Source organism: Gobio gobio, assembly GCF_949357685.1.
Source record: "Gobio gobio genome assembly, chromosome: 5".
Taxonomy (NCBI): Eukaryota; Metazoa; Chordata; class Actinopteri; order Cypriniformes; family Gobionidae; genus Gobio; species Gobio gobio.
Window position 1 is genome coordinate 36191661 of NC_137101.1, and position 19936 is coordinate 36211596.

The 19936-nt window shown below is 39.3% G+C and overlaps 1 protein-coding gene across 1 annotated transcript; it reads right to left on the bottom strand.

Annotated features, from left to right (window-relative positions):
• Positions 1 to 8018: 8018 nt before the first annotated feature.
• On the bottom strand, positions 8019 to 16221 carry LOC307126771 (uncharacterized protein). The gene is made up of 3 exons (XM_079817462.1): positions 16158 to 16221; positions 14804 to 14907; positions 8019 to 9808 (listed from the first exon to the last, which is right to left on the bottom strand). The coding sequence occupies exons 2-3, from the start codon at positions 14886 to 14888 to the stop codon at positions 8592 to 8594; spliced, it is 1302 nt and encodes a 433-aa protein (XP_079673588.1). The 5' UTR covers positions 14889 to 14907; positions 16158 to 16221; the 3' UTR covers positions 8019 to 8591.
• Positions 16222 to 19936: the final 3715 nt, after the last annotated feature.

The following is a 19936-nucleotide window of genomic DNA, read 5'->3' on the forward strand; positions in this document are numbered from 1 at the left end:
ATTTCACAATCAAGAAAACAACATTTGTGAAAATTTACTTTTGTAAGGATTAAAGGGGCTATATGCGTTTTTCTGAAATTTAAACTCGCGACTGACACCTGTGGCCAAAAAACAGAACTGCTCTCATTTTCTGCTCGCTCTCGCAGCGGAGGTGACGTCACATCCGCAGACAGCGCGGGAAAAGACGACCCGTCAGAAAATAGGAAAAATAGGATACAGGCTTTATAGGTGCACCCACTGTGAGCGGACAAGGTGTCAGTATGCTCATCAGGAGATGTTTGAGTCATAAATGGTAAAATAAAAAGGCTATTGTTACGTTTATTTTGGGGAAAAAGTTGCATATAGCCCCTTTAATCATGATTTTGAGCTCACAGCACTTGAAATCTTAAGTTTATGTATTTTGAAGGTAAATAAGTGATTTGAACTTATATTTTTGAGTGACAGGGCCAAATGCCGAATCGGTATAGACGTGTTTAGCTGACATGACTTTTAAGATGCTTACAGCGATTCTCATTTTAATCTTATACTTAAGGACATAATAGCATGTGGACAGACCGCAGAGCTAATGTAAAATGAACCTTATTTTGCTCGGCTAATCAATACTTATTTGCTATTGCATTGTTCTAGATGAATGTCTTTAAAAAAGGGCAGTTGCCCAGTAATTACAAGGTGCACACGGTGCTGTACTCATATATATGAGGTTCATTTTACATTAGCCCCGCGGTCTGTCCACATGCTATTATGTCCTTAAGTATAAGATTAAAATGAGAAAACCAATATCCAACAAACTTTAAGATATTGATGCAGTCTCCCAAAACAATTTGAAGTTCATTACTATTGTTTATCTCTGTTTTGATGTCTGTTAAAGGAGCTGTATGTAGGACTGTGGCCAAAACTGGTACTGCAATCACTTTCAAATTACTGTAGAGCGGTGTATCCCCTCTCCCCCTCCCCCTGACTCGAGGTTGCCAGATAGGCTGCAGGATCCAGCAGGAACGTAGGCTGCTACAATGAGCTTCCAATGGCAAGTGACGAGTCGTACACAGTAAGTTTTTTTTTCTTTCTGTTAATTATGTTTATGCTTCAAGAGCGATGTTTTGTGAAGTAATTATGAATCGCAAAAATTTACTAATGGCGATTAGCCAAATATAATCGTAAATATGAACGCTCGTATGTGACAGTACATTCCCACATGAAAAAATACTATAGTAAAATTACAACAAAACTAAATAACATTAGCAATGGTCATACAGGTCAACTTGCAGCATGTTTTGTCCACTATATATGCGAAGAACGAATGAGGAATGTACTGGCCTCACTAAACGTATGCGTATTTAGCTATCCAGTGCGTATAAACAGCCAGGTGAGGTGAACAAAGAAAAGAGATGATGCTTTATCCCGAGGTCCTTTTTCTCCTCTCCTTTATTTTACACACAGCAGTGCAAAAACAAGCTGTAAAACGGCATTGCCCCCGAGGGGAAACACAACTGAGCGTAGTTTGAAGAAACTTGACAGCAGAATTTACACAGCACTGAGTACAACACGTTATCGAAAAGACGTGAACTCAAACTCACTGAACGCTAATCTCGTTCCAAACGAGAATACAACAGGAAATAGAAACTGAACACCAAACCTGCCGTTACCACAAGTGTCCGGTAGATGGCGTTAACGTACTGCAAATAATTAAAGAAACACAAAATGCATGAATGGATGCTCATTAAGACCAACACACTCCCTGCCTGGTATCTTAAGGATGCCACATCTGTTACCTTTTAAATGCGCACACTTTACTTAAACACAAGTAACGTCCTGTTTAGGGGAGAAAAGTAAGACAAGTTCAGTTACAGGCCTTTTAAACACTTTAGGAGTGTCGTAACGAATCACTCTGATATCTACAGTCCTGACAACATTATCTCTGCTGGGAAAAGTTTTGATGACCACTGCCATTGGCCAGTGGTTCCTTGGCACTGCATTGTCTTTCATCAAGATGACGTCTCCTACTTGCAAGTTAGGCTTTTTGTCCTGCCACTTGGCACGACTTTGCAGGGTGCTCAGGTATTCACGTTGCCATTTGTGCCAAAATGTCTCTGCAAGATGTTGTACCAGCTTCCATCGGTGACGGATGATCTCTGCCTTGCCAAAGTCAGGCGGAGGCGACGATGGGGCTCCTGTCTTTTGTGTCAGAAGCATGAAGGGGGTAAGTATGAGAGGGTTCTCGGGGTCAGTTGACACGGGCAGCAGGGGTCTCGCATTCATAATTGCACACACCTCTGCCATGAGTGTGACGAGGACCTCGTGTGTCAATGAAGAGAAGCGTTGCTGCAGGAACATGGAGTCTAGGATGCGACGGGCCACTCCGATAAGTCGCTCCCAGGCACCTCCCATATGGGAGGCGTGCGGGGGGTTGAAAATCCATGTGCATTGTTGATCTTGTAGGTAACGTTGCATGTCTGTGTCATCTTCCAGATTCAATTCTTTTGAAGCACCAGTAAAGTTAGTGCCTCTGTCAGACCTAATCTGTGTGGCAGGGCCTCTGATGGAGAAAAATCTCCGTAGAGCATTTATGAAACTAGATGCACTCAGTGTCTCTATCACTTCAATGTGTACAGCACGCACACACAGACAGGTGAACATTACCGCCCACCTTTTGCTGTTTGCTTGTCCTCCTCTCGTCCGACGGCTGATAACCTGGCCAGGGGCCAAACACGTCCAAGCCGACGTACGTGAACGGTGGGGCAGCTTGTAGCCTGTCTGCAGGCAGATCTGCCATCAGCTGATGATCTTTTTTGCCACGCAGTCTCCTGCAGGTGACACATTGGGACAGAGTGCCTCTAATACATCTCTTTCCGCCCACCAGCCACAGTCCAGCGTCCCTGATGGCCCCCTCCGTGAAGTGTCTGCCCTGGTGTTTTACCTGCTCGTGATAGTGGCGCACAAGGAGAGTCGTTAGGTGGTGCTGAACTGGGATGATGAGGGGATTGGTGTGGTTTATCTCAAGGCCAGACTGAGTGATGCGTCCGCCCACTCTGAGAAGTCCAAAGCTGTCAACTACTGGGCACAGCTTTGCAATGTTGCTCTGTTTTGAAATGCCTGACTTACTCTGAATGTTACTGAATTCACTAGGATATCTTTCCAGCTGCATGTTCTTGATCAGTAGTTTCTTTGCTTTTTCCAGGTTCTCCGGCGTGATTGCTTTCTTACAGGTATGCCACCCTCTGCATGTGTTGTCTTTGTCCGTTTGTCTGAAACACTGGGCTATGTGAATCAGGACCGCAAGTGCTCTTAACACAGAAGTCCACTTTGGGAAGCGCTCGAAGCGTTCAGTTCCAAAGCTGGGCTGTGTGATTTCTAATTCTGGGTCAACTAGATCAAACAGTGACTGATGATCAGCTGGAGGCTTACCAGACAAGAAGGCGGGTCCGGTCAGCCAGTTCGTGTCTCTCAATGATGCAGCAGTAACGGATCTGGAGCCATGGTCGGCCGGGTTGAGCTCTGAGGGGACATACTTCCACTGATGAGGTGACGTTGCTTGTCTGATGCGTTGGACTCTTAATGCGTTGCTTAAATAAACATAAAATCTTCTCTGCTCATTATTAATATAACCTAACACAACTTTGCTGTCAGAATAGAAAGTGACAGAGTTCATGTGCGAGTCCATGCTACTCACAACAGTCTCGGCTATCTCAACCGCAAGGACTGCAGCACAGAGTTCGAGTCTGGGGATTGTAGTCTCCTTCACTGGTGCCAGCTTTGCTTTGCCAAGCACAAATCCGGCTTCGGAGCGTCCATTTTCATCGGTCACCTTCAAGTAGGCAACCGCTGCGATTGCTTTGGTTGAAGCATCCGCAAACACACACAACTCTCTCGTGCTTGCTGCAGAGGTGGAGAGAGATGTGTAGCAGCAGGGGATCTGTATGTCCTGAAGGCATAGAAGGGAGGACTTCCATCTCACCCACTCCGCTTGGAGGTGTCCAGGTAATGGAGTGTCCCACTCACCGTTTTCTATGGTCAGCTCTCTCAGCAACGATCTCCCTTGTATAGTGACAGGTGAGAGAAAGCCGAGCGGATCAAAGATGCTGTTTATGGTTGAGAGCACGCCTCTGCGTGTGAAAGGTTTATCGTCTCGCTGTACTTGAAAGGTGAATGTGTCTGTGACTATGTTCCAGCTGATACCCAGGCTCCGCTGCACAGGGACGTTATCCGTGGCAAAGTCCAGGTCTTTAATGTTGTTTGCAAGGTCTTCAGGGGGGAATTCAGCCATGACAGCTGCACTGTTTGATGTAATCTTGTGCAACCGGAGGCTGTTGTGAAAGAGCATCTCTTGTGCCCTCTTCACCAAGTTGATGGCCTCGGTCTCTGTTGCAAACGACTTCAGAGCATCGTCGACATAAAAGTCTCTTTCGATGAACGCTCTGACATCAGAGCCGAATTCAGATTCTGCTTCTTTCGCTGCCCTCCTGAGGCAGTAGATTGCTACAGCAGGAGACGGTGTGTTGCCAAACACATGCACACGCATTCTGTAGTCTACAATTTCACTGTCCCATTTGTTGTCACGGAACCATAGAAACCTCAGGTAGTCTCTGTGCTCCTCCTTGACTACAAAACAGTAAAACATGTGTTGAATATCTGCAGTCACAGCAATTTTCTTTTCTAAACCTGATGAGGACGCCTAACAGGTCATTGTTCTGATCTGGGCCTTTGAGCAAGACACTGTTCAGTGAAATTCCTTCATACTGAGCACTTGAATCGAACACTATTCGAATCTGTTCGGGTTTCTTGGGATGGTAGATGCCGAAGGATGGCAAATACCAGCTTTCTTGTCCTTCTTGGAGAAGGGGGACATTCTCTGCATGTTGACTGTCAATCATCTTTTGCATGAACTGCATGTAATGTTCTTTCATGTCAGGTTTCTTCTCTAGTGTGCGGCAGACTGACTTGAGTCTTTTCATGGCATAGTCTCTGTTGTTTGGCAGACGTTCTCTCGGGGTCCGAAAAGGTAGGGGTGCAACCCAGTTTTGAGTGCTATCTTGATATACCTCAGTATCCATGATCCTCAGGAAGTTGAGATCATCGATGGACGGAGCAGGTTGGTGATCTTTGTCGGTGCAGTGGAAGACGGAAGACTTCAGGTGATCCCCGTGCAACAGAGCAGCAGTGTGAACAGCGGTTTGCTGAGAAGGAGGATCATGAAGGACTGAGTGGCTGTGTGGAGGGTCTTTCACACGCAGGTGGCTGGAGCAGGGTGTGAGGTAGCTGGGGCGGCCATCTCCCAAGATACATGTTTTGAGAGAAGTGACTGAGGAGGGGCGGTGTGCTGTGCCGAGGTACACATCGCCGATCACCACCCAGCCTAGGTCTAGCTTTTGAGCAAATGGGGCATTGTCGGGGCCGTTGATCTGTTTTCTGATCTTGTGTATACTCAAAATGTCTCTCCCTAGCAACAGCAGTATCTGGGCACTGGGGTCTAATGGAGGAATCTCACTGGCTAAGCATCTCAGGTGAGGGTGATGTAAAACTGCACTAGGAGTTGGGATTTCAGACCTGTTGTTCGGGAGTTCATTGCATTCATTGAGGACGGGAAGAGGGACGCAGGTCTTTTTGTCCAGTGACTCCAGCATGTAGCCACAAGCTCTCCTTCCAGAAGTCTCTATACTGCCCGCACACGTCTTGAGCGTGTACGAAGATGGAGTGCTATTGTCGCTGAATATCTCAAAGAATTCTGTACGTGCAAGAGATTTATTACTTTGCTCATCAATGATAGCATACACTCTAGTTGTTGCTTCTCTCTGGCCTTGTGGATAGACACTAACTAAGCATATTTTGGAGCAACCTCTAGCACTCATACCCTCTCCGCATACCTCAGTGCACTTGGAGGAGACAGTCTCTGGAGGCTGCTGGTTCTCACTGCCCTCCCTGCCGTTCTCTGACGTAGATAGGGGTGGCTTTGCTTTCCATTGTGATGGACCTGGATGGAGGGCTTCGACGTGTTTGATGCTCTGACATTCTGCACATGTTATGGTTTTGTCACAGTTCTTTGCAATATGTGTGGTTGAAGCACAACACCGGTAGCAGATGGAATTGTCTTTGAGATACTGTTTACGGTCAGCTAGCAGTTTGTCTCTAAAGCTCCTACATGCTCCTAATGAATGGGGCTTTTTGTGGATTGGGCACTGCATGGTGAGATCTAGAGAGTCAGCTTCAGGCTCACCTTTCTGGCTGAACTCGACGACTTGAGTCTTGTGAACCGCAACAGACTGGTTGACTCTACTGTAGATGTTTTTTGGTTTGTCTCTATTTGTGGCAGGCAGAAGTGGCATGGTGACTCTGAAACTGGGATCGTTTCTTGCTTTGGCTTGGTTCTGAATGAAATCGAACAACATGCCGAATGGGGGGAAGGAAATCTGATGCTGTTGCTTTATCTGAGAGCCGTAGGACATCCACTTCTCCTGTAGATTATGCGGGAGCTTTTCTACGATTGGGGCTACTCCCCTAGCAGTGTCAAGGTAAGCTAGTCCTGGAAGGAATCCATCCTGCTTTGCTGCATACAGTTCCTGTAACAGGTCGGCTAAGTCGCGTAGCTTCGCTGGCTCTTTGTTGGAGATTCTCGGGAAGCATTCCAGTCTGGCAAATAGCGCCCCTTCAATAGCTTCGGGGGTGCAACACTCTACGTTTTGAATTACGTTTGGATTTTACTAGATGTATATAGCCTAAAACAATCAGCACAAATAACACTGTTGGATTCAAAGATAATGTCGATATAACATATGAAATGGAGTGAAAATTAAATGTCATTAATTCTTATAATCGTTCTTCTCACATTTATTTTCTACAATCTAACTTCAGTTCACGACCTCACCATCTGTGGCCAATTCCCTTTGTCTCCAGAATGTGCGTACTCACAGCTCAAAGTTTGCTTAAAGCTGCGCACATTCTCCCGTCAAGTTTGTTTTTTATAGATCACAACCTTTGCGTGGGAACTGGCGTACGTACGTTTCCAGCCCCGTTTTGTGCGTACGCACGCTTTATAAATGAGACCCCAGGTGCCTTTATGGGGACTTATTTAAAGACTTCACTCCAGGCTGTATTGGAGATGGAAGAAAATGAATCCAGTGTGTGCATTTTACTCAACCAAAGAGTTTGAGGATTACTGCTCAGCAGACTGCTTCATCTGTGACGACAATCACTACAGCCCCAAGGACAACTAAAGTTAAATATAAATGGTCACTTGAGTGACAACTGCTTGATCCGACTGCTGTGATCAGTTTGTGGAACTTACCAAACAAAATATCATTAAGCACTTTTTTTTCTTGGTGCTTTTATTATTTTTGCATTTTCCCTTGAATGTGTACATGTATTTAAGGTTTAAAAAAGACCTTGTTGTTTTATACCTTTATGATTAAAATTACAGAGACAAATACTTGACAAATTTTTGCCTCCACTCAACAGCAAATATGATCTGAATGAAATAAAATGGCTTTATTTTAAAATGTTCTATATACACATAAAATAAAAATACTTGTGGTGATGACATGCTATTAATCCATCAAATTTGGGTTTAAAAGCTCTAAAATTGTGTGATTTAAAATGTTGTAAAATTTTGCATGTATGTAGAGTGAAACTAGGATAACTTAAGCATCACATATGTAAATAATGACTTATTCATCAATAATGACGTATTGCTATTTATCAGTACTACTACTACTACACACGTTAGAACGGCATCTCAATACAATATTGAGCGTACATGCCACTTAAGACCAGCGCATGCGCATAACTGAGATCGGTGCTGCACATGCGGCTGTGATGTGGCCAAAACACCACCACCCAGTACGTATTGGATCTGATCCAGCTACGTCATCGTGCTGTAAAATTCTAAAATAATGTGCCATCTTCAAAGTGCAAGCTATCATTTTTTCAGAAAACAAGTGGATTTCAATAAATTATAGTTATTGACAATTATTGTGTGTGGTAAGTTTGTAACTAGAATTTAAATAGACAAAAAATTAAGAAGCCGGAATAAATTGACTGATTTTTATTTGGAAATACTCAAAATAATCTAACACTTCAAAGTTGAAAAATGAACTATAAAACATGTATACAAATAATTTGAGTGACATTTTTGTTGCACTGTTTTCACTCAGGAGACTTTTTTCATACATGCACACACACCACATGCTAAGAGGCATGAAAGAAAGTCTAAAAAAATCATCCCAATCACCTCTTCTGCCCAAATATTCATATTTGGTTTGTTTTAACCTGCAGCACGCCATATCTCTGTTCAAATGCTTCTTCTAAGCTGTATATTGCTGAAAAGCGCACAACTACTGTCATCTACTGTCAGGAGTAATTTGAAGTATTTTGATAGCGCAAATGGTTGAAGAGTTATGGTAACATGAATACAGTTTGGTTGGATGTGTTAGCGATGACACGCGGTTTAAAAGGATTGAGCTTTACTTTTATGTGAATCTCTTTCACACTGATCTCATCTAAACGGCTTTTCTCCAGTGACTGTTCAAGTGATGCCATGAAACCACAGTCCACACAGTCAAGTCACCTTTATTTATATAGCACTTTATACAATACAGGTTGTTTCAAAGTAGCTTTACAGCTATAACAGGAAAATGATGTAGGTATAAGGCTTCTCTCCGGTGTGAATTCTCATGTTTTTTAAGGTTTCCTTTTTGACTGAAACTCTTTCCACACTGTTGGCAGGTGAACCAGCTCTCTCCAGTGTGAAGTCTGATATGCCTGTTAAGGGATCCTTTTTGAGTGAAACTATTTCCACACAGTTGGCAGGTGAAAGGGTTCTCCCCATTGTGAATTCCCATGTGAATTTTAAGGTTTCCTTTTTGAGTGAAGCTCTTTCCACACAGTTGGCAGGTGAAAGGAATCTCTCCAGTGTGAATTCTCATGTGGGCTTCAAGGGATTTTTTATATGTGAAACTCTTTCCGCACTGAGTGCATGTGTAAGGCTTCTCTCCAGTGTGAAGTCTCATGTGGAGTTTAAGGTTTCCTTTATCAGGGAAACTCTTTCCACACTGATGACATTCAAAACAGTTTTCTCTTGAGTGAATCTTCATGTGGTTTTTAAAGTGTACTTTACGTGTAAATCTCTTGTCACACTGATCACATCTGAATGGCTTTTCTCCACTGTGACTGTTCATGTGATACTTCAGGTTTAGTGCTACTGTGAAGCTCTTTCCACACAGTCTGCATGTATAAGGCTTATCTCCACTGTGAATTCTCATGTGTTTTTTAAGGTTTCCTTTTTGAACAAAGCTCTTTCCACACTGTTGGCAGGTGAATGAGCTCTCTCCAGTGTGAAGTCTAATGTGCCTGTTAAGGGTTCCTTTTTGAGTGAAACAATTTCCACACTGTTGACAGGTGAACGAGCTCTCTCCAGTGTGAATTCCAATATGGATTTTAAGGTTACATTTTTGAGTGAAACTCTTTCCACACTGTTGGCAGATGAACGGCTTCTCTCCAGTGTGATTTCTCATGTGGGTGTCAAGGGATCTTTTATATGTAAAGCTCTTTCCGCACCGAGGGCATATGTAAGGCTTCTCTCCAGTGTGACGTCTCATGTGGATTTTAAGGTTTCCTTTTTGAGTGAAGCTCTTTCCACACTGTTGGCAGGTGAAATAACGTTCAGTTCCTGTCTTCTGAGCTCTTTTTCGTGAGGAAGTCTTTTCAGTTTGTGAGCAACTAAATGATTTTTCTTGAGTTATTAAAGCATTATGTTTCTCATACCGATTTTTCTCTTCCTTTTCATTCAGGACTTCACTCTCCTCTTTCAGTGGCATCAGATCTAAGGCAAAAACAGACAGATAAAAGTTAACCCCAGTTAGCGGTCACAAAGCAACAGACATTTAGACATGTAAAGCATCAAAAACATGCATGATAGAAGCCATAACTGCTACTGAAAAAGGTGTTTCCTGTAATCTCACAACCTCTTCTCAATATTGTCAAATCTTTGCTTTTAGGACACATTGCAAAAACTTTAAAACGGGCAGTTATCAAATCCCTTATTCACAAAGCCTACATGTCTCATAAACATTACTTGTAGTCAATAGAATGTTCAAAGTGGACCTAGACATGTGCCAGTAAACGGTAATACGATATACCGCAATAATGAACATGTCGTGGGCACTTCAAAATACCGTGAATAATTATTTATTACAAATTATTCCGATTTTTAGAATGCATTTTAAGAATACTTTACCCATCAACCGTTTAAAATGAACAACACGTCAAAGAGGAATGTGCACTGATGTAAACAGGCCGTGCATGAGCCGAGCACATGGCAGAAGGAGTGAAGGAGATGCGCTGAAGTGCATAATCACATTCTCTGACAGCAGAGGGCGCTGACAGAACAGCAGAAATGCAGCCGTTTCCCCGGTAACCCTTGTAAACAAAACGATATGTGCTCGTCAACACACAACCTTATACTTAATACTTAAAGACTTAAGGCTATTCATTTTCAAAAAAATTTAAACATTTTAATCTGGACTAAATTACATGCCCTAGATATTGTTTGAATATGTTCTGATTGTTGTTCAATCACACACTTTACAATAAGGCTCCATTATTTAACAATAGGTAATTCATTAACAAACTGACAATGAAAAATACTTCTAAAGCATTTATTAATCTTAGTTAAATATACATTTCAGCATTTAATAACACATTATTAAAATCAATAGTTGTAACTGTATTATTTAATGGACCTGAGCTAACACTAACAGTTGTTTTTTTTAACTAACATTAACAAAGAGCGAATAGCAAAATTTTTACAGAAGTTATTCTTCTTTGATAATGTTAATGCATTAACTGGTGAGACCTTATTGTAAAGTGTTACCTATTGTTCTTTATAATTCTTTTGCACTTAATCTGTTTTAAATATTAGTTTACTTCATACATTTTTGTGTATTGCTTTATTGTATTTAAATGTTTGGTTCTTTTGTTATAAGAAAGTTATTAAACTTGTTATAGAATGACAACACTTTTTTTGCAACTTTTTTCAATATCGTGATAATACCGTATACCATGATAAAAGCTTCAGCAATTAAATCGCAACATAAAAATTTGATACCGGCACATGCCTAAGTGGACCATCAAAATAACGTGTAAGACACACACATTCGTCAAGGGACACTGGTTAATTATAGACCGATCTCAAATCTGACATGATTTTTTTTTTTAAATAAATCAGTATTTAAGCCCCATTGTAGCACAGTTTCTGTTACATATTAAAGTTACATCATCAACACAGACCACAACATTCTCATGGACAGCTTGAGACAGCTTGTGTTGACATTTGTGGACAAGCATTAGCATTGGTCCCATCTATCCGACCGCTACAACTTTGCTAGTGTACATGAAGAGATACCTCATCAAATCACAAGTATGGAGTGCCACAGGACTCAGTATTGGGTCCTCTGCTTTTCTCATTGTATATGATTCCTCTCATTAGACATCACTATGCTGTGCAGATGATACTCAGTTTTACATTTCCTCACAACCTGACAAAACGTCATAACTCTGTAGAAGAGTATATTAATGATATAAAAGATTGGAGGGCAAGTTAATTTCTTCTATTAAATTCTGCCAAAACAGAAAAATTAATTATTGCATCAAAAACCTCTGCAGAAAAGATTCTAGATCTCAATGGTTTTACTGTTATGTAGTTTTCTACAGTCTACAGTTTCTACAGTTAAGAACCCATTAGACCATTAGACCCAAATGACTGTGAACACAACACTTGTGTTCACAGTCATTTGTCCTCTGATTTCTAATGATTGTAGAACAGCCGTCGTCCACCTTAAAAAGTTGCAGGGTCTATAAATAAGCACAGTTTAGTTAAAAATCCAGCATCTAGTGTGCTTAAGAGGTGCAAGAAATTTGATCACATCAGCCCAATTGTATAATCACTATACGGACTACTCTGTTATAATCCATACATATCAGAACCTTTTAAAACAGACATGTTTTTGTACCATTTTTTTCTGAGTGTGGGCAGTAGTAGTACTTTGTGAAAGAAAACAAATATTGGACCCTCAGAGTCAAAGTAATGGTGTCTGAGAATAAAAAAATAAAAAAAGGGAAAATCAGTTGAGCTCAGTTGGATATTAATAGTAAAAGGTAAGATCAGGGCCCGTATTCATGAAAAATCTTAATGCAAAGAGTCGCTCCTAGTGACAATTCTTAGAAAGGGGGGTGTTTCCTCTTAAAATAAAAGAAAAAATCCTAGTAAAGAAGAAAGTAATTCAGAAAACATCTTAACCCTTAAAAGAGGTCTTACGGTTCAAAAGTGTTAGGAGTACGGACGAGGACTTTTAAGTTTCTTTAGCAGTAGAGAAAATGGACAAAATGCAAAGGGGGAGAAGAAATGTGTTACACACAATGCATGATTGAGTTAATAAGACATTACACATCGTGCAGGGATGATGTTTGTGACCGATCTTATTAGAGACACGCTAACATCTTCGACACAGCACAGAAATGCCATAGCGCCAGAAATGGAAGCAATCACTACATTAACATGTTTGGCAACTGGAAAAATGCAACTATGGTTGTGACGTTATTGCCTGCACCACTGGCAACAAAACGGATCGGCTTGGAATTGGAAAGACGTGAGACTGACCGGCCGGTCACTGTCATTTTAATTGAGAAAAATTCAAATGAATTCTCAAATCAAAACAGAATTCTCATTCTGTCATTCTTCTGGCAATATTCTGTAGTGTACATGCAATGGACACTTTACTATCCCATGAGGACACGGGAGAGGATTTGTGAAAGGCAGTGAACCGACGCAAGTGACACTGGTAGGTCACATGATAATGACAACATGGCGAATGTAGGTTATGTTCATACTACAATCACTCATACTATATAGAACATACTTTATTTTTAGTGCTCGAAGTAATTACTTATTGAAAATCACTGCCTGCTCGAGAAGTGTTAATTTCGTTGACAAATAATGTGCCAATTTTTGACAACAACCTTTTTTCACTGATGAAAACGAGACGATAACTGAATAAAAACGAGACAAATGTTAGGGAGGGACGATTAGGGAAGAGATCCAGTCAGTACTGATGTCCTGTGTAATAGATGCGCACTAGGGATGGGCATATCGATATGAAGCAGCGATATATATCAATACTGATGTGAGTAGCGAAAAGTATCGAAACTCAAATAAAAATATCGATACTAAGGGTTTTTTTACCAGTAATTTTGTTTATTTAAGAAGATTATTTAATGTGTGCAATACGAATAACCTTTGTTACCGAATAATTGTGCCGTATAGGACTATTTACCTGCTCATCTGAACCATGACACACGCAAATGCTGCAAGACAGAACCAATCAATCACAGTGTTCGCTCACTGATGACACCGTATTCAAACAGGTCTGCGTTTCCCAAAAATATCATAAGAAACCATTGATGCTTTTGGAAACACAGCCCAGAACAATGCTCATCAGAAGACATATGTTTAAGTTATTTCTCAATAAACTAATTTCAATTGTTTCCTACATAGTATCGGTATCGTATCGAAAATAAAATAAGTGGTATTGCCCATCCCTAATGCGCACATTTGACTTGTAACGTGATGAACTAACCGTGGGGAAAATGCGCCGCTGTTGCAAAATAACTATATTCTTTGGTTTTACTCATTGTGATGAATGATTAAGGGATTAAGCCTCTAGGTTTCCTCATATTTAAACAAGACGTCATCACTAGACAATTTCATGTTCCTAGTCACCCTGGTGTGCTAAAAAATTGTTTTATATTAAATAGGAATATACTTCAGAGATATTTTACTCATAAATTCCAGGGATGCCAATAATTTCTGTGCCATAGTTATTATATTGATTAATAATAGATAGTTAGCTAATCTGTGTGCTTTGTATATGTGCATTTCTGAAATGCATAACATGTACAAATCAATTTAAATTGTAATGTAGAAGCATTTTCTGTGAAGCTGCTTTGAAACGATATGTATTGTGAAAAGCGCTATACAAATACATTTGAATTGAATTGTGGCCAATGTGTTTTGGAGAAAAAACATTTCATAATGTGATTTTCCGCCGACTTTCCATTCTTTTACTTCAATGAAAGGTTCGATTTTTGTGCATTTTTTGAATGATAGATCAAAAGGATAAACATTGCAGATTTATTTTTACAGCCATCTGAGATCATATTTACCAGGGGTGCCAATAATTCTGTATGAGTGTACGTTTTTGGTTACACAAACTGTATTTAATTTCATTCCCATTTAATTCATAGTGAGGAGGAAAGACTAAGAACAGTATTTGACCCATTATTCAATAAAGTATAACTAAAATCATTTAATTCATAGTGAGGAGGAAAGACTAAGAACAGTATTTGACCCATTATTCAATAAAGTATAACTAAAACCCTTAAAAAAATCTTCATCACTTGAAATTAAATAAATGTTAACTGAAATTAAAAAAGAAATCAATAAAAAAAACTTAAACTTACTTGAAGCTTTAGCTTAACCTGACATACTAACTACAACAGAAATACAAAATTATAAAAACTATATAGATGTTTTTAAAAAACAAACAAAAAAGTGAATTGAGCTCTCATGTATTTTTGTTAATAATTATGTTTTGGCTACATTCATATTTTTTATAATATAATGTGTCACGTCACAACAACAGAAGCCCAGCTTCGAGCGACTCGCTCCATGTCAAATTAAACCACTTTAATTAGGACACATGACATTCTTCAAAAATATCAACAATTGAAATTGTTGTTCATCTTTGAGAATGAAACCAACCTGTTTGTTCCTCGGCATCTTCTTGTTTAACTCTGAATGCTCCTTCAATCTTCATGTCTTCACTCTCCTCTTTAATAAATGCCATCTTTTTCTGTTTGGACACTCTGTCATGATTAAGATGAGAATAATTAGCAGGGTGAGTCTCAATCAGCTCCCTAGTTCAGTAGGCAGCGTACTGGTAAGAGAATGGCTTCAAACCCGAAGTGTACCGCCAGCATAATTGTTTTGGGCATTGACTAAACTTAAACGTGTCTTTGTATGTGAAGCCCCACAAGACCCATATGTAAATAATATACATTTTCGCTTTTAACTTCATGAAACATGCTCTGATCGAGGAAAAATGGTATATCATTATAGTAGATTCTCACAATTAAAGAGAACTTACCATAATCTGTCACTTAGATCTAAAGATATTCCTCATGGAGTTATAATACTCAAAAACCCAGAGGCACACATGTAGCTAAATAAAAAGAAATGTAGCGTTCACATGGCGTTTTTGCTCATAATTTCATTAAAAACATGCACAGGTCATACAAAAGAGCACATCATTATTTACAGTGAATGCTCCCAATCGAAATGAGTCCAAAATCAACAATTATTTGTGTTGACCATGAGATATTCTTCATGGAGGATAACTTTTGATAACTTTATGTCCTCCTACCTTATTTCCTCCCCGAGTTATTGCATGTCAAATAAGATAGATATGTAAAATATGCAAACATTATTAATTAATATATATATAAAGTCTTTTATGAACAGTTTTTCAGCATGAAAATGTCCAAATGTAATGAAACTTCTATCAAACGATATCTATTTTTCGACTCTCCTTGGTATAGTTTTTGGAGTTACGAGTCTTTACTTTTGTGTCACAAACCAACTCTAAAAATGCCTATCAGGGCTTAAAGTGTTAACTGGCCTGATTAGCAAAAACAAAAAACAACTCCTAAAAATTTTTTTTAAAACTAGCACTGGAAACTATATATATAAAAAATAAAAATAAAATTATACATTTACTTCATTTTTATTTGTATTTAATGGTTTGTATATTCCAAAACATTTGAAACAAAACGATTCTTATTTGACGTGGATTTTCGAAAATATCTGTTTCTTCATCAATAATTGCCAGTCATCAAATTCGTGTTCACGATCAACTGATTCATAGGGAGCAAAATGAGAAGCAGTTTTTATGTTACTCATGTGTGGATGCCCTTTACTCACAAGAATAACGTTCATTAATGTTAAATAAGCAATACAATATTACACCAAATAATAATTCACTCGTTTTACACAGTTAGTAAAAGCTATACATTCGATTGAACGATTTGTATCGATTTAAACGCTTAAAAACACAAACCTTTATTCAGCCGAATCACAACACAAGCAGGGTTGCGGCGCAGCCTTATGACATCATATCACATGCCAAAATAAAAGTCCTTCCCCTTCTTTTAAGTTTTATGACAGTTGGCAAACCAGTTTATGATGCATATTCAGCCACCTACTTAGATGGAATGTGGAGAATTGACGTTGAATAAATATATATATATATAAAGTAACAATTATATAGCCTATATAAAATTATAACCCTCTTGAATCTTTTTTTTTAACTTTTTTTCTAAATCTGCAGTGAAATCTGAGTGATGTAGCTCTTAGTGCCTCTATAAACCACACGTTTTAAGACATGTTCAGCTGTTTCAAGTAGATCAAATATGGCACATCCATGTTTTCCACTTTATATTCAACTATATTACTGATCTGCCTGCATTGACACTATATGATTACTGAACTGAGCTGGATGATATCACTGTTTTCTCCAGAGCGGCTGTACGGCCGAATCAATTTCTGTTGCATTATTTTCCTGCTATCAAAACAAAACAAAACAAAACAAAACAAAACAAAACAAAACAAAACAAAACAAAACATAAGAGCGCATGGCAAACTGCTCCTGAACGAGCGCTGAGCGGCCGCCCAGACAGCCTCTTGCTCCATGCTTAAAACAGATCCTGTGACGAGCAACAGGTGCACTCAATTCCCAATCACAAGACCTGCAACGAAAAGAGAAAACCAACCAACACAACTTAACCCTAACACACCCCCCTAAAAAAAAATTGCCCCCCCCCCAACTCTGGTAAATTATAACATACATACAGAACGTTAGCTCACATCAGTTGCAGACAGAAAAGCCATCTTCACGCTATGGGCGCACGTGACAGGGTGTCCGCTAAAACGTTCTCAGCTCCTTTAATAAGTTTCATCGTTAAGTTATAAAGCTGTAGATAAAGTATCCATCGCATTAACCGTTGACACAGACTCTCGCAGAACCCACTTGATCCACGCAGTCCTCCATTCGATCAACTGTGACAGTTGTGTCATTATTTGAAAGTATAGCTGATGAACGAGGATGGCCTGGTAGCGACCGTACAGTGATGCTTCAATCTGTTTTAGTGGGGAGAGCTCAGGAGGCATACACTGCTCTTTCAGTAGAGGATAGAAGGAATTATGATAGTGTGAAATTGGCTGTGTTGAAAGCTTTTGAGTTGGTCCCAGAAGCTTATCGCCAACGTTTTCGTACATGGAGAAAAGGTGAGAGACAAACACACGTAGAGGTCACCAGAGAGTTAAGTAACCATTTTGATCGCTGGTGTTCAACATCTAACGTGCAGTCCTTCAGTGAGTTGCGTGAAATGATGATTATTGAACAGTTAAAAAACATTGTTCCCGATCAAATTGCAGTTTACATTAATGAAAACAAAACTTTCCACTGCTATTAAAGCTGCATCGTTGGCAGATGATTTTGTTTTGACACACACAAATCGATTTGGTTATGGGAGTCGTGGTAATGGAAATTGTAGTCCCAAACAATTGCAACAAAGTGATCGAGGGTCTCCCAGAGTGATAACTGATTCTATGTGTCGTTCAGGCACGTGCGGGGGGGGGGGGGGGGGGCTTTGGGTGCTCGAGCCCCTGCCCTTTTTCAAAATGAATCAAAAATGCCCCTCTCAGACAAATATCAAGGATAATATCGTGGTCAATAAAACTAAATAAATGTGATTATTATAACATGACAATGTATACAATAGTAACGAACGGCTCAAAAGTTGAGGCGTTGCCATAACGCGTTGATATGGGTTGCGTGCGTTTTGATTGACAGCTGACTTTCCACTGTTCGGAAACGACTCTCGAGCCAAATATGGTCCTTTCAGAGAGTGTGTGGCCTCGCGGGAAAAAAGTAAGCCAATATATATATTTTTTTCATCCATAATCAGAGCTAATGTGTTGATTTAATTATTAAATCTATATATTAGCTATATATTTTAAAGTATTACACAATTCACCAATGCCCGTTTGTCATATACACCAACCAATCATGATCTGCCAAAGCAAGTTCAAAGTCCATTGGGCGATGTGAAGCGGTAATTTTCTGTTCTTATTCATAAATCGGCTGAAAATTACATGGACAGAGGAACTAACGTTTGTGGAACAATTTCCTGCGGTTTGGCTCATTTTATAAATTGCATCACTGACAAAATGGATTTTAACAGACAACAAACAAATCCCTGCACAAAACCACAGCAGCAAACGTCGCATTAATGGTAAGTAGTGTTAAATTCACTTGTACTTATGTATATTGATACACCGTTTACTATTTCATGAAACTATCAAAGTTAGCAAAACCCAAGTGCCACCGGCTCCTACAGGCCTATTATGCGAAGTGTAGGCTGGCGAAATGGTTACATGAAAGGACTGATTACCATTTTTGAATATTATGTAGCATTATCAAAGCATTTATTTGATAAAAAACAGCAATATTGCGAAATATATAAAAATAATGGTTTTCTGTTTTAAAATAATTTAAAATATAATTTATTCCTGTGATCACAGCTGGATTTCCAGCATCATTACTCCACTCTTCAGTGTCACATGATCATTCAGAAATCATAATATGAGGATTTAATGTCAATGATGGAAACTGTGATACTCTTTTCAAGATTCTTTAATTAATAAAAAGTTAAAAAGAACACCATATTTCACAATATTAGGCTACTGTTTTTTCTGTATTTTTGATTAAATAAATGCAGGCTTGATGAGCATAAGGATATATATATGTGTGTGTGTGTGTGTGTGTGTGTGTGTGTGTGTGTGTGTATTAGATTAGATTAGATTCAACTTTATTGTCATTACACAAGTACAGGTACAAGGCAACAAAATGCAGTAAGAGGCTGGTTCGCCCGAACAGGGTATATATATATATTATATATATATATATATATATATATATATTATATATATATATATATATATATATATATATTATATATATATATATATATATATATATATTGCCCCTTTTTTACATTTGAGCCCCTGCCCCTGACGAACTCTCTGCACGGCCCTGGTGTCGTTATTGTTTGGAAGTCTGACATTGGAAGAACGAATGTCCTGTTCTTAAAAACAAAACAAAGGATAAGAGCGCATGGCAAACTGCTCCTGAACGAGCGCTGAGCAGCCGCCCAGACAGCCTCTTGCTCCATGCTTAAAACAGATCCTGTGACGAACAACAGGTGCACTCAATTCCCAATCACAAGACCTGCAACGAAAAGAGAAAACCAAAACACCAACCAACACAACTTAACCCTAACAACTGTAAAGCAGCTTTGAAACAATCTGCATTGTGGAAAGCACTATATAAATAAAGCTGACTTGACTTTACTTATAAAGTGACTGACTGAGTGAAGAGTGCCCAATTCTAAGATAGTATGCTATCTTTTATTGGCAACATTTATTTTGTGTACACATCCTTCTACAAGTTCTTTATTAAGTTACCATGTAAAAAAAAATTCCACTGCTTCTACATCAGCATTACGCAAAAAAAGTGCTTATTAAACATAAAGAGGAACATTTTTATTATGACAATGTGTTTACAACGTTCACAACAATGTGTTTTTTTATTTTTATTTTATATATACGTTTTGTTTTGTTTTTTAATCAGTTGCTATAGCTTCTACAATCCAATGAGACAAGCGCTGTTTCGAAAGCGGCAGACCTTTACTGTTCAAGTTTAATTTTATTAAGATCCCTTGTGAGCAATTTCGATGCAGCGTAGGAGACGGACATAAAAACACACCACAATATAAA